Below are 15,889 nucleotides of genomic sequence, written 5' to 3'. Positions count from 1 at the left end.
ACGAGCATCACGAATCCATTTAAAGAGGCGCGTTCAGCGGTCTCCGTGTTGGGATAGGAAAGAGTCAACAAAGTAAAATGATCTCAAACGTACGGCGCGCTGTCTTCATTTTATCAAATGATCATAATCACATCTATTCATTTTACAATCCTGCTACTGGCATTTTATTCAGACTAAAACCCCTTTAATTCGGGTGAGAAAGCGGGGGGTTTTTTTGGAGTGGCTTTTGCACATCCTGTCATGCCGGTGAATGCGTGCTGCTGCAATAGATGCATTTTGCTGCATTAAAGTGGGCACAGGTTTTCAAGCCCTGGGACAAAATGGAATGCTTTAAGGAAAATGTATAGCCTATGTAAGTAATAGGCCTAAATAAAAATAACAATTTGTTTTCATTAAAAAAAAAAAGCGAAATATATCTGACAAATAATTAAGCTAACAGATTTAAAACAGAAGTGTGGCGCGGCACTCCATAAAGAAGTTCACAGAAAGGAAAGGATGACAACGCGCATTCTGTTTGTTTGCTTTATTTTGCAGTGCTGCTGCAATAGATGCATTTTGCTGCATTAAAGTTAACGATTAATCGATTAATTGATCATTAATTTAAACGACGATCGATCATAGAAATGATCGAAAATTGACATCCCTAGTTAACACCAATTCAAATGCACATTAAATCACACACATTATTATGAAACATGCTGGATGATGGCTTTAATTGTAAATAACAGCAGTTGTTGGTTAGCTTCATACAACGAAAACAAACTATACATGACACAAATAGAAGCATAAGTTACTCCACATAAAAAACTGAATTAGAAGGCAGGCTCACCCAGAGGGGCTGTGGGACATAGAGGCCTGGTAATTGGCAGAAGCTGGACTTCCCTGCATGGAGCCATGCGTGGTTTTATACGGCGGTGCCATTGACTGCTGACTTATACCTGTGAAATACAAGAATGTGAAAAATAGTCTGGATGAGAAACAACACAACAGAAAAGCAACTATAAGAACATTTTAAAAAGCTAAAAACACTGTCAAGGTTCCAATGAGCCAGGTAAAACCATTACTTCATCTTTGCTGCTATGTAGGAAAATAGCAAAGAATGAAATAATTCAGTCAAAAGGTCAATGCAATGAAGTCACAAAACTTAAAACAATAAATATTTATTAAATAGATATTAAATATTTATATAATAAATTATATTATATAAATAATTGTTATATTTAATATATTCCTTTTTTTTTATTATTATTCATTCATGCATTTTTATGTGCCAATTCCATCACCACATGTTAAAGTAATGTATGTTGTCCAAAAGTTTTCTATTTACTTTTAAGCACTAATGGGGCTATATATTTTTTTTTTATGACAAATTTGATGTGCTATACAATGATACTCTAAATTCACACTACACATGTTCTGGCACAAATCAGCTTGTATTGTTTTGTGATGCTGTCAATGTAATGCAGACTTTGTAAAGAGGCTTTTGCTGAAGAATGGTGCAGTGGCATCTGTATTAGATGTGGAAAATATCTCCATTTACATGCTTTTCATATTAACATAAAACTCCTTTTTTTGACATACATAACTTGAAACAAAATCAAAAGATTTATTTCTCCATACCACAGATTATGGAGAAATAATTCATTTAGTTTTGTTTCTTTCTTCCGTCGTTTCATAAATGTTATTTTCTTTGAATAACTGAAGGTCAAAAAAAAAACAATGCCTCTTTCTGTAGTTCTGGTGGAAAAATTAACATGTTCTGGGAAAGAAAAGGGAGGCAAAGTCTGTCTTATCAGAAGGACACAAGCTGCAAAGATAACTAAACATTCTGTAGACAGTAGGCTTCCTGCGATAGACTGTGTTTTCGGTTATACCGGAGTTAAGCCGCAACACCGGTTACATCATTTGACTACCGCGGCACCGCCCCCCACCGTTGTTTTGATTTTTTTATAGTAACAAAAATCATTTAGCCTAGTTCAGTTAGAGGACAGACACTTTTAAAAACTAAACGCTCAATGCAGCGTGTCGAACTGTGCGCGAACGACAGTGCACCATGGAGCAGGAGTCAGATTTTATTTATCACGTGAAATTGCCGCTAATTTGAAAGTGAAAGTAAAATGCGCACAGCACTTTTACAAGCCATTTGAAAGCGAAGAAAAAAGAGGGAAACTCAAACGAACTAACACCCCCCACCCCAACAGTGATACCGGTATTACCGGTATTACCGGTGTTGTCACACGTCGATTAACCGGTGGGAAAAGTTCCTCACCGTCACAACCCTAGTAGACAGATTCACATATTTCATTATATTTAATTGCTTGGGTGAAAGTTACCTGACAGCAAACTAGCAACCCAAAAGTAAGCATTGTTGCAAGTGCAATCTGTTAAGCTTGTAGTAGTATTAGTTTCCCTAACAAGCTCGGATTGACTCTTACCCGCCTGGTCCGCATACTGGGGAATGCTGGGCGCGGTCTTATTCCTGAAGATGTTGGGGTTCCTAGACAGCAAAAGCTGCAGCAGAACTGGCACATCTCCCTCCAACTCATCACTGCCAAGGTTGTCCTTCAGCTCTCTGTGAAAAACATATCAGAATTTACACACTCACAGACCACTGAAAGAGTACATAGGGCCCTATGATTTCCAGAATGCAGAAAATACTGTCAGAATCACAGAATCCAGTCATAAAAATGACATTTACTTTATAAAACCAGACTTTCAGATAATTTGGCTGTGCACTTAATCAAATTGTGCTATGGACTAGAGTCTGTGGATATTAAACTGCAAAAATCTATTTAGATATGAAGTCTGCATGCGTGAATGAGTGGCACAGTTTTGTCTATTACACATTCTTGATGCTTGTGGTGTTTTAAGCATTTGTCATCTCATTTGAGGACATCAGCATTTCACCATTTAGTTTGATAAAACACACAGAATCTCAAAGGTCTCCACTACAACCATAAAAATAAACGTTTGGTTTAACTTGAAGAAATTATGACAAGTATATAACTACTGTACATGCAGAATGTACTTTTCAAAGTAGCAACAACAATAATAGTTTATTAAAACATTTTTAAGGAATATAAAAAAATGTTGTCCATGTTTTCATTTAAAATGTAAACCTATTTTGTGCAGCACTTTTAATTGTTTGTTAAAAATTGAAAGGAATGGATCACATTTCATTTGATTACACGTCAAAAGATTTATGCATTCATATGCATACATTAATAGTTTTATGCATTCATTTGATTTGCACCGTTTTTGATAATACATTTTTATTAAATCATAAAACACAATTTCTGAAAAGAAAACATTTCATTGGGCCCTATTTTCATCAGCATTTGTTTTATTAAGTAATTATTAAGTAATTCAAGATTTATGAGTTCAATTAATTAGACATATTTTTTGGTTATTACAATTTAATTAAACCATTAAAACAGAACTCAGAAAAATGAAAACAGAAAACATGGAATTTGAAAAAAATTTATGGGGCAGATAGACCTGCATGTGCAGAGAGTTAGATTTGGACAGAGCAGGCATACAGAGGAGTGGTGCATGTAAAGGGCAAACGTAAGCAGAAACTCACATGTGCTCCATGGAGACCTGGCTGAGGCCATTGGCGAGCTGAGAGACCAGAGTTTCATCCCTGCAGCCCATCAGGTGGCCCACTTCCTCAGCTACACGCCCGCTGTACAGCAGGCTCTTAGTGGTGGTGCCCGGTAAAGGGGAGGGCAGGGGCAGCTGGTTCAATACTGTATACACAAACAGAGTGTGGCAAAGCTTTCTTAGTAATAAAAACACCCAGGGTGGAAATCTAACAGCCACCTAAATTGTAGCTAGTGATGTTCTGACGCAGGCAATCTAAAATCCCCTCTTCATAGTGTACATGAATCAGAGTCCAAGAAAGCAACTTCTTATCAGCTAAACCTGAAGATAATCCATATGCTGCAGCAAAAGATCTTTATTTCAAATAACTGCCATTCTTTTGAACTTTCTATTCAAAGAATCCTGAAAAAAAAAGCATCATGGTTTGCATAAAACTATTAAGCAGCACAACTGTTTTTAAAATTGATTATAACAGGAAAACAATGAAACTATAAAAACAAATCTAATTGTGGTCATTACACTGCATTAAACAGCACCAAAGTAACATTTAATCATTAGACAAAATCAACCTATCATATCTATTTAAAGCAAAAGAAATATAATGACTTAAAGAACATAATATAATTTTTAGTATGACAATTATTGATTATTGTGCACGGTTTTATTTTGCAGTATGAGTAAAATATGTTACAACATAAAATATACAATGCAGTCATTTATGCTGGAAATCAGTGATTTTAAAATGTACTGTATCATTTCTGGACAATAACCAAAAGAATATCCTTGAATAAATTAATTTATTTTATAAAATAATGTTGAAAAGAAAATGTGTCATACCACACCACATATTGTCTATAAAAAACTACCGCTCAAAAGTTTGGGATCTGCAAGTTTTATTGCTTCTGGATGAAGTGAATACTTTAATTCAGCAAGGACGCTTTAATTGATCAAGCGATGGTTTAAAATGCTTCAAAAAAAAATAAAAAAATAAATAAAATATATATAATACTAATAATAATAATAATAATAACATTATATATATATATATAGGCAGCACTATTATTTTAAACATCGATAATAATAAGAAGAAATGTTTCTTAGCAGCAAGTCAGCATATTAGAATGATTTCTAAAGGATCATGTGACACTGGAGTATGATGATGATGGTGAAAATTCAGATTTGCATCACAGGAATAAATTGCATTTTAAAATATATTCAAATTTAAAAAGTTGTTTTAAATAGTAATATTTCATAATATTATTATTTTTGCTGTATTTTGATTAAATAAATGCATCCTTGGGATGCAGAAGTGACTTAAATCTGACTGACCCCAAACTTTTGAATGGTAGTGTAAATAATGGGGAAAAAATTATAATAATTTTATAATGATGCAAGAGCTTTATAAAAACAAAGCATTCAAGTCTCTCATAGCGCATTGCTTAATTACAAAATAGATCATTTAGACTTTAAGTTCTGATAGGATGAATTACCCATTTTAAATAGAAGATACACGCATACCTGTGACAACATGTCAGTTCAGTACTACAGTATATGATAAATGGTTTTATCATGCCTAATAAAAAAAGCATAAAATCTTTATTATAAACATTTTTCAGAGGAAACGATTCATAAGACTAGAGCTATGGGTTTTTCGGGGACGATATTCTTTGTGTATATTATAGTACAGTACCAGTCAAAAGTTTGGACACTTTCCCATTCGAGGGTCCAAACATTTGACTGGTACTATATATAGAATACAGTATATACATAAACAGAATATACTGTATATACAGTATATTCTGTTTATGTATATAGAATACAGTATATACATAAACAGAATATACATACATAAACACATTTTTTGCAATGATCACTCAAATGTGGTGATCAAACACTTATAATGACGTGACAAAGACATGTAATAGAGGCAGGGCATTTAACAATTTAACAATAAACTTTATTATACAAAATGAGTCTGGCATCAGTGCACTGAACAGTAAAGTTGAAGTTTATTCAACTTTAATTCAATTCAATTCCATTCAAATTTATTCCTTTGAAGTTTATTTCACTTCGGAACATTCATTCACGGATTTGCGCTACTGTCCTTCACACACAGACGAAACTTACTAGAGAAGTGTGAAGTGTGACATAATATACCTCCGTAAATAAATACAATATAAAGTCACGTCTCGTGCACTTTAATGCCCTTTAATTGTAATGTGTACGTTCCCTTGGAACTGGAATTATGGCGGAATTTCATGTGAAGTCCACTTCGCAGGGCACTTACAGTCGAATAAGACAACGCCTGACTGCTGCTGCCTGAACAAGAGACCTCCTTACTGAAGTGAAAGTGTTGACTGGTGTCACTATCTCACGAGAGGGTTCCTCAAGCTGAAGGGATCCCCCGAATTTGGTGCGGATTCGCCGCGCCGTTACGGAGATATGGCCGTTCAAAGTTTCAGTGGTTTTCCATAGACTTAAGCTTTAAAGCGTTTCATCCAGGTCGCCAGTAGCAAACAATGGAGCGCTCTGCTGGACAAACTAAGTAATTACACCATTTCAAACATTTTATCTGCGTTATATTTTCTGTAAAAAAAATTTCATATCGGCGACATATTCAGGCTCATATCGGCCGATAATATATATCGATGTACCGATAATCGGCCGACAAAACGATATATCGGTCGGGCTCTACTTAAGACCTACAATGACCATTATGCCCAATGGTCTGCTTCCCCACAATATTGTTGATTCTGGGCCGAAAACAAAAATTCTGGATGCACTTGGCCCAAAAACAAAACTGCTTTTAATAAGTAGGCCTATTTATAATTTTATTAAATAATATAAAATAATTTTTTAAGACTTTAATTTAACTCAATTTTAATGACACTGAATGAAAAAAAAAATACAAGCCAATAAAATAACCACACTTTTATTGAAAGTAAAACAATAAAATAGGACAAAAAATATATTCAAATTAAATATCAGTATTATTTTTATTCAGTTCTATGCAACAGAATCAGATATAAAAAAAAATTCTGGACTAATTATTCAAATAATATATAGTGCTACAAAGCTATTATTATCAGAGCATGTGAGCAGAGCATAGCATCACGAGAGGGTAGCAGTGTTGCCAATAGGGATGCTCCGATCTGCCTTTTTCGCCTCCGATACCGATTCCGATACCTAGGGTTCGGTATTGGCCGATACCGATCCGATACCAGTGAAGCTTTTTTCTCTCATTTAAATAAATGTAGAATTTATATATCTCTGTGTGTGGAACTGATAATCATTCTTACTACATACAGACTACTTCATTATAAAGAAAAATAAAAAACAAATATGAAAAAATATAGGCCTATGTATATTTATAATCTATGACAAAAATGTATCATAAACTAGGTTAGTGGATAATTCGGCAGCAAAAGTTATTCTAGAAAAATCAGTGCACAATAATTTTAGAAATCCAAACATTTAGTGAAAAAAACTATATTTTGTGGGGAACAAATAAAAGTGTTGCACTAAATATGGTAAAATGTTATTTTTGCAAAATCATAGACATGTATTTACAAATCAAGTATAATGGGAACACAGAATGATCTTGGAGAGAGCTTTACCGAACTGACTGTCGTAACCGAATGCGACCAGTGTTTAAAGGCTGAACGAATGACTGACAGCCACAGTGGAGAAAAGAGTTTGTGTGAACTTTAATGTAAGGACTTAAATATTCATATGTAGCTCACATTAAGCTATCATATGGCTTCAGAAGTAACACAGAATAATTCGCACAATAGGGGAAAAAAAAAATCTCGGATTTGGATCAGCCCTCTCTGACCGATACCCGATCCGAGAAAAATGGCACTATCGGAGCCGATACCCGGTATGAATATCGGATCGGCGCATCCCTAGTTGCCAACTTAGTGACTTTTGAGTAGGGGTCGACCAATATGCATTTTTCAGGGCTGATGCCGATACCGATTATTACAGATCAAGTAGACTCTTGTCTTCCTCTGTGCATCCATCTACAATAAGGGTAATATAAAGAGAGAGTGGGGCCACTGTATGCTTCACGATTAAGCCTATTAATGCTGTACTACAGCTAAACAGCTTGGGGAAATGTAAGTATTTGGCTTCAATAATTTACATGTTAGAAATGTATGTGTAATAGCATAACCTCTCATAATTCCTCATTAATTCTTTTCTGATGGCTAAAACATAACCTACAATAGCAGAGGTGACTATTCAATTCATCATCTAATGCACATCAATGGATTAACTTTTTAAAAAATGTATATAATAAGTGTAAATAATTTAATTGTCTTCATAGCTATATTGTAGAAGTTGTTAAGAAGACTGCAACTATTTTCATGAAACTATAACACTAATAGCCTTTTACAGGCACACTTAGTTCAATAGCCTATTGAAATGTTTTAGCCTATGTGACACTAGAAATTTCAGTTTTAATTTACAGTACAGTGCAAACGAAGGCATAAATCAATTTAATTACACTAATAGCCTTTTACAGGCACACTTTGTTCAATAGCCTATTGAAATGTCTTGGCCTATGTGACACTAGAAATTTCAGTTAGTTTTAATTTACAGTACAGTGCAAATGAAGGCATAAATCAATTTAATTTATCTTTTAATCAAATGAGAGTTAAACTCTTTATTTTTTTGGCAAACAAAGGGTTTATTATTAAATTTAAAACATGGAAGAAATAGCGTATTGTGTGATTATTAGTTTAAACAAAAGTTGTAATAATTGTTGCAGTAGTATTATGTATATCATACTGCACCACAGTAATATATTTCTGATAATTTCTTTAAGTTAACCCGAACTTATATTTTGACGGGTTGTCATGAGGAACTTTTAAAGGGGTCATATGATGCGATTTAAATTTTTCCTTTCTCTTTGGAGTGTTACAAGCTCTTGGTGCATAAAGTGTTTTTATATCACTGTATTTCTGAAGGAAACCGACTGTCTTCAGAAAATTTTGGATGTCATTTTCATTTCTTCTTGCATGTAATATCTCATAAAGCAGCTTTTGTGAGTGGAGCGCTGCTTTGTGTACAGCGTTACCGGGGAAACCTTGCTCTCTACCACTCCAACAGCGCCTCCTGCTGCCAGAGAATGAATTTGCATATATATATGCCGCCACAAACGAGTGTAAGTCTGCAGGAAACACTGCAGTTTTACTCAAATGAAACTCAGTCAGAGCAGTTCTGGAGATGTTGTTCATGTATTTATGTCCTCATATCCAAACTTTGACAAATTCCGTGACATTCCGCGTCATACAGTAAATTCCATTTATATGACTGGATTCCGCGATTCCAGTCACATTTTCTGCATCGCGGAAATCATAGATAATATTGAGGTGTTTTGTGGATTGTGATTTATTGCAAATTAAGCAACGTCTGCCGCTGCCTTACCTTTGAGAGACAACTGATGCGTGATCACTGAAGCAGCTCCAGTTAGCAAGCGCTTTCAGAGTGAGAGTGAATTCCGCTTTGATTGGTCTGACTCGTGACTCCTAACAAATCAGATGGGTGGTGGGCGGAGACTGCTTTAGGCTACAGAGTGGTGAGTTCTGACAGGCTGCATCAGAGCCAAAGAGCGCGTTTCATAATTAAGTTATTTTTTCGGCGAATCGGTTTTGAAAATTACCGATACCGATAATCATAAAAATGCTTAATATCGGCCAGGCCGATAATCGGTCGACCCCTACTTTTCAGACCCCTTTAGTGACTTTTTTCCCAAAAAAACGCCTAGCAACAAATCTAACGACTTCTTGGAAAAACCTTATTTAGTTTCTGAGACTCTCCGGTACTGCCGCACGAGCGCGAGGTCTTGCTTTGCCAGCATGCACACACCTCTCTGTGCGTCTGCTCTGTTCAGCAAGCGCCTGAGAGGAGCAGTGTTTTCAGTTAACCCTCTAAGCACCAAAGTCGCAAAATTGCGACAAAACGTCATACTTAATAAAATAGGCTATAGATCCTAATATGGTGTAATATCTCATTTGTATTCCCTACCAATAGATGGCAGACATGTAGTACTTCGATTCTAGACCAAAATGACGTCATGTTCCTATTCAAAGTGTTAGAGCAAATAGCAGCGCAAGTGAGCTATCGTGTCATTGATGCGGAAGCAGTTCAGTTCAGAGTGTCTGAGTAAATTGTGAGATTTGTGAGAGAAAATCGCCAAATGGCTAATAAAAAGTTGTACCGTGAGGATGTGTTGCACATGTTATTCGCCGATTCTGACTCTGAAGGGGAATATTTGCCTTTTGGAAATGACGATCGGTCGTCTAATGATCGCGAGTAATAATTTAGTACTTTCTCCTGTTTTATTGTTGGTTTCCTCTTTTCTGATCATTTGGAATGAGGATAAAAAAGACAAAAAAAATAAAATAAAAACATGCAAATAAGTTCAAACATCAATTCAATATTGACTATTTCCTGAATATTATGAAACTCAAGATCCCCTGATGACGTCATAATATGCAAATTAGATGAGTATATTTACACCCCACATAAACTTTCGGTCTTGCCCAACATTTTTCTAATTTACAGTAGATCTCTATCTTTAAGCCCTTTCAAGCCACAAGCTTTTGAAATCTTGAAGTCAAAATCCAGCATTTTTCCAAAAAACCCTGGTGCCTAAAGGGTTAATAATAAAAACCAAGTGTAAACAGGGCCTGTTTAATTTGTACTCCACTATATGCAAATGAGTTCCACACTAGGGCAGGCAAGTATTTGAAAAATAATGTGTTTTTTGAACATTAAAGCATGTCAACATATTCTGTTACACCAAATACACAAAATAATGATCTTTAAAAAAAGCATCATATGACCCCTTTAAATGGTTAAAAAATATATTCTGTTGCTTCTAACTCTATTGTACATGCAAATATAGCCGAAATCACAGCACAGCCATTGTCTTTATTTTATGTGTATTTTATTTCATTAGACACTGATTATGAATCAGGATTTTTGTGCAGATTAACATCTAAGGGAGTCTTAATGGGCCGCGTTTCAGTCACTATTTCATATTCATCTCATTGTCTGACAACAGAAACAGAAAAATATATCAGTGAAAACAGTTTTATTGACAATTTGGCTGCTTTAAAATACAGTTTGTGAGCACAGAGAGGCAAACAAATGTAAAAGGCAATATGACGCAATGACATTGTGAATAGGCTAATTAGCATATGACATCATCCAGTGACATTTAGCGATTTTTCAAGCGGGCTTTAGCTACTTTCAGTTGAAAGAAGTTGGCAACACTGGAGGGTAGCGTCATTTTACCAGCGTTGCCCAGTACAGTTGAACTACACCATGTTACAGCACAGTAGCGCTATTGCAAACAGGAACAAGTATACTACATAGAAATTTCCTGTCTGCACGTTATTTGAGCAGACTTTGCTTTTCTGTTGAGCATGAGCAGTACACGAGTGGAGCCTTGAGCAACTCAATGGAAAGCACATTCATAGAGCGGAATATTGTCACACCACGCAGTGACGACAGCTAAAGAGAAAGTGAAACCTACGCGCTTAACTCTGCTGGGCAATGCGCAGCACCATATATTTTTGGCTTGCATTTTCGGCGGCCAAAACTTCGGTGCACCCCTATGATATTGTATTAAAAATATATAATTTTCAAAAGTAAAAAATACCATTCATTCCCTCCACAGAAATGGATTTTTAACAATGTATAAACCATTTAGGACAGACCTATCATAAGCTTTCAAGTATCAGAGAATCCACAAGTGTATTGGAGGTGAAGAACTATGCTACCCATATTCCTACTACAGCCCGACCGATATATCGTTTCGCTGATTTTATCGGCCGATATGAGCCTGTCGCAGATATAAATTTTTTTTTACAGAACATAAAACGCAGATAAAATGCTTGTAAATTGTGTAATTACATAGTTTGTCCAGCAGAGCACGCTCCATTGTTTGCTACTGGCGACCTGGATGAAACGCTTTAAGGCCAGGAAACACTAAGCCGACAGTCGACCCATTGGCCAACGTCAGGCCGACGGCGAGTGAAGGTTGGGCTAGTTTGTTTGGTGTGTTCTACTTGTCGGCGGCAGTTTGCCCGATTCAACATGTTGAATCGGCGTCGGGTCTGTCGGCGCGAGTGAGAGCTCTGATTGGATGTTCAGTTTAACGAATTTTCCCAATCATTCTAAAATGCAAATGTTTTCATAACAACATGAGCCGCTTAAAATTATTTAAGTTATCAACGTTACTGATATTCAAAATGGTAAGCAAGCGCTGCTTGTTTACGTTTTGTATATCTGCGTTTATCTCGCATATCTTTGTTTCGGTTTCTCATTTTGAATGACGAATATATACTCTTGATAGCTGCTGATATAGACAGTTAATTCCTCTCACGCATGCGCAGAACGCACGTGTTAGTTTGCCGTCGGCTGTAGTCTGTGCGCTGTACAGCGCAAATCCGTGAATGAATGTTCCGAAGTAAAATAAACGTCAACTGAATAAAGTTGAATGGAATAGAATTGAAATAAAGTTCAATAAACTTCAACTTTACTGTTCAGTGCACTGATGTCAGATCCAATCTACTTTTGGATAATAGAGTTTATTGTTAAATTGTTAAATGCCCTGCCTCCATTACATATCTTGGTCACGTCATTATAAATGTTTGATCACCACATTTGAGTGATCATTGCAAAAAATGTGTTTATGTATATATATTCTGTTTATGTATATACTGTATTCTATATATAGTACCAGTCAAACGTTTGGACGCACGAATGGGAAAGTGTCCAAAATTTTGACAGGTACTATACTATAATATACACAAAGAATATCGACCGATATATCAATATCGACCTTTTTTTACTCCCTAATATCAGCCCCCAAAAAACCTATATCGGTCGGGCTCTAATTCCTACCCATATAACAGTGCTACCAATGTAAAGTCATCACTGTTACTAGACAGGTCTCTCTACAAGCTAAAAAATATCTCTACAAAATACATATGAATTTTTCATTTTTCTGTTGTGAGATACGAGGTTGTTAATCTATGGTATATGCTTTTGTTGAAGCCCATAAAGCATCACAAATTATGTAATCGAGTCAGTCTCCCATAATACTTAAATATTTTTCATATATACACATATTTTGCAATAAACCAAAAAATTCTTTTTTTCTATAATCATTATCTTTAAATTAATAGTTTTCTATTTCTCCATTGATTTTAATTTGATTGTCATTTGCAATGTTTTATGCGATTGTAGTTCCTTCCCTCACTAAAGCCCTTATGTCTCAGTCTTGAACCTTTGTTGTTTTGCCCAATTTTCAAATATTTTTGCTCCAAATCAAGGTTTATAATGTTGTGATTATGTTAGGTTAGTTCACGGCTTACGTTTTAACAAAAACCTTTTTAAAATCCCAATGGGAAAGATGAATAGAAAAAATACTTCCAGAACTAATTCCGCTGAAAATGTGAATGACGAGTAGTGTGATGAGTGTACTTACAGTCAGTGAGACCAGCGATCCCAGCAAGGGATGTGATGGGCACATGTGGCATGTCCCCATTCATACTGACGGCTGGGCACAGAAGTCTTACGCACACAGAGTTCCAAAGAGATATTTATACACTGACCATCCCTCACATCCCACTCAATCCTAGGGGGGGGGAAAAAAGTGTTTGAATGAGGTTGTGACATGGGATGTTGTTTAACATGCTTCATTTGTTTGTTATGGAGTCTTAACAACAATTTTGTGAATAGATCAACATAAATCATGCACTTGCTCCAAAACAGACACTACGCTTTCTGGCAGAATCCACTCAGATGTAGTATTGATTTCTGTGTACACTAACTGTCACGTAGAGGAGCATTATGTGAGACCGATAACATCTACAACAGTGCAGACAACCTGACGGACACACCCACTCTGGACAGACAGATGATGGACCATGGACACACCCCTCATAAGATATGCAAGCCCAACCCTGTCTCTCTCAGGGGACCAATGACAGCTGGGAGATAGTAAGTGCATAAGTAAGCACAAAAGAGCAGATGCAAAGAAGCAGAGTAGCAGACCTCACATAATCAAACAAGAACACATTTTTCACACATTCAAAACAACATACTACATCAATGCAGAAGACAACAAGTAAGCAGTGTGTATTTGTGTTTAAATGCATTTCAAATTATAAATAAAACTCTTCAATGACATCAAAAGAAAATTCTGCATACACTTCCGCTTCCGGGCTATTTAGGGAGCATTAATATTCATGACTCATTTGCATGTGAACTGCATTCGTAAGGTAAACAGTCCAGTCCAGGGATGAGCTCTGACGGGCAGATTACCGATGCCAACCGGGGTATTTCTGTTGCACTGGCCCTTTAAATACCAATACTTCACTTATTTATATTCATGAATCCATTCCGATCACTTGCATGCAGGTTTTGACAACTCAGCAGCGACATTCACATAATGCATTATTTTATAATCAAACCTTTTGTCGTTAGAAATTAAAATTCAACAATCAGGAACGATTTCAACATCTACAGCAATAACACGTTTATATTTCTTACCGAAAACACGGTGAAAGCGACTTTCAATTGGCTCAAGTTCTGAATGCAATTATCTGCCCAATGTATAGTATTATTCTCTAAATCGTGAATGCAAAATGCTATTAAAGGATGTGGCAGGTCATACAATGGAGTGAAGCATCACATCTGTGCAAACAGGGTAACACAAAATGACCAAAAACACAGTGTTGACAAGTCCATCACCAGAGAGAGGAACCATTCATCCTCAAAGCGTTTCACTGACGTTTATTCAGCCGTAATGACTCAAAACATGGCTAACACAGCAAAGTTACGAACAACAGATTGTAAATATTTACCATAACAAGCATTCAAGCCCCTCGTGGGTTATCGAGAGATGCTTAGAGATGATTTCGACTATTAGCAAAGCGTTAGCTCGGGACTTAATATGATTGCTAGCATTGCTCTAATCTGATATGTGAATTCTTACAGAAACCCGAGCCGCTTGCGTTCCTACTTATTTAACTAACAAATTTAGTTATCTTACATACAATTTTCTGTGAATAGTTCAGTCATTTAGTCTTATTAAACGATAGCCGCCGCCATGCTAAACGTTCGCGAAGGCTAGTTCGGCTACGCACATCTTTCGATCTCCGTTCGCGAACAATAAAAACACTTTTCGCTTTCCACCCTTCTCTCCTCGCACTGTGCGTCAGGCGACGAAACGTTTTCGGTCTGTGTATAATATATCCGTGTATAATCCGTTTGAGTTCCCACACAAAAACATTCGCCCGTGTTTGTGTCGCGAGGCCTCCGCGAGCTCCCCAGAAGCCTCGGACTCTACGCACGAACGCGACGCCGCGTCACGCGCTTCCCGCCACGACTAGCCGAGCCGTTGCGCCGTTGGTCTCCTCAGAGCCGTTCCGTCGAGGAAAAAACCAAATGGAAATGTGGTAAGGGAACGCGAAGACGGCTTTAGGAGAAATTGTGACAGGGTTTCATATTTACCTTAGCTTGGGGTAACTTCAAAGAAGAAAAAATAAGGGGACTGTTGTTGGGATGAGAGGTTGGTTGTCGGTCTGCTGTAAGTCTCTGGCTCCCCCTTTCTGCTATAAAAAGATCAGCGCGGGGTTTGTTTAGCCGAGCCAGCTAACAACAAGCCAACTCTATCTTTATCTGGGGTGGGGGAGGTCAGGCTTTCTCTCATCACACTTTAAATACATTTCATAATTGAGCCGAGTTTAATTCAGCTCCTCATTAACTTAACTCATCGCGTCAATGTTCGCAAAACACATTTGCTCACGTCTTTGTTTGCCAACAAAAAGCCCCACAACTGACGCTTTGTCGCTAGTCAGAGGGAATTGTAGGTTGACCGGAAATACAAATACAAATAACGTGACTATATTCCAGCAGACACAGATGTGCTGCTGTCGATTTCCAGTCTTTTTTTTTTTACATCAGGTACGAACAACACGTACGACTAAATTCTTGAACGATTAAATTCGTCTTTTTTTTTTTATTCAAGATATTTTTATTCTAGATTTTTTTTATTAGTTGACATCCACATCATTACATATCATGTAATAGTGTTATTCACAATATTATTTCTAATCAATACATATACTTCAAACATACGTATGCATGCATTTATAATATATATTAATGTATAATTCTATTCTTTCATATTTCATTTCATTTCTATAGCACATTTACAACAGCCACTAGGCTGACCAAAGTGCTTTACAGAAGAGAAAATTAT

At 36.4% G+C, this 15,889-nt stretch overlaps 1 protein-coding gene across 1 annotated transcript in view; it reads right to left on the bottom strand.

The window, feature by feature from the left end:
• LOC107667879 (nipped-B-like protein A) overlaps positions 1-15,485 on the bottom strand; it is a 54,652-nt gene extending 39,167 nt beyond the window's left edge. The window contains exons 1-5 of the mRNA XM_016459611.1: positions 15,139-15,485; positions 13,109-13,258; positions 3,584-3,749; positions 2,436-2,572; positions 830-938 (exon numbers count right to left, since the gene is read on the bottom strand). Of these exons, the coding sequence (XP_016315097.1) occupies positions 830-938; positions 2,436-2,572; positions 3,584-3,749; positions 13,109-13,172 (476 nt within the window). The 5' untranslated portion in view covers positions 13,173-13,258; positions 15,139-15,485. The remainder of the gene's footprint in view (positions 1-829; positions 939-2,435; positions 2,573-3,583; positions 3,750-13,108; positions 13,259-15,138) is intronic.
• Between the last annotated feature and the right edge of the window lie 404 nt (positions 15,486-15,889).

Source organism: Sinocyclocheilus anshuiensis, unplaced genomic scaffold (assembly GCF_001515605.1).
Source record: "Sinocyclocheilus anshuiensis isolate Anshui unplaced genomic scaffold, SAMN03320099.WGS_v1.1 scaffold2285, whole genome shotgun sequence".
Taxonomy (NCBI): domain Eukaryota; kingdom Metazoa; phylum Chordata; class Actinopteri; order Cypriniformes; family Cyprinidae; genus Sinocyclocheilus; species Sinocyclocheilus anshuiensis.
This window is presented reverse-complemented; position numbering and strand designations above follow the sequence as displayed.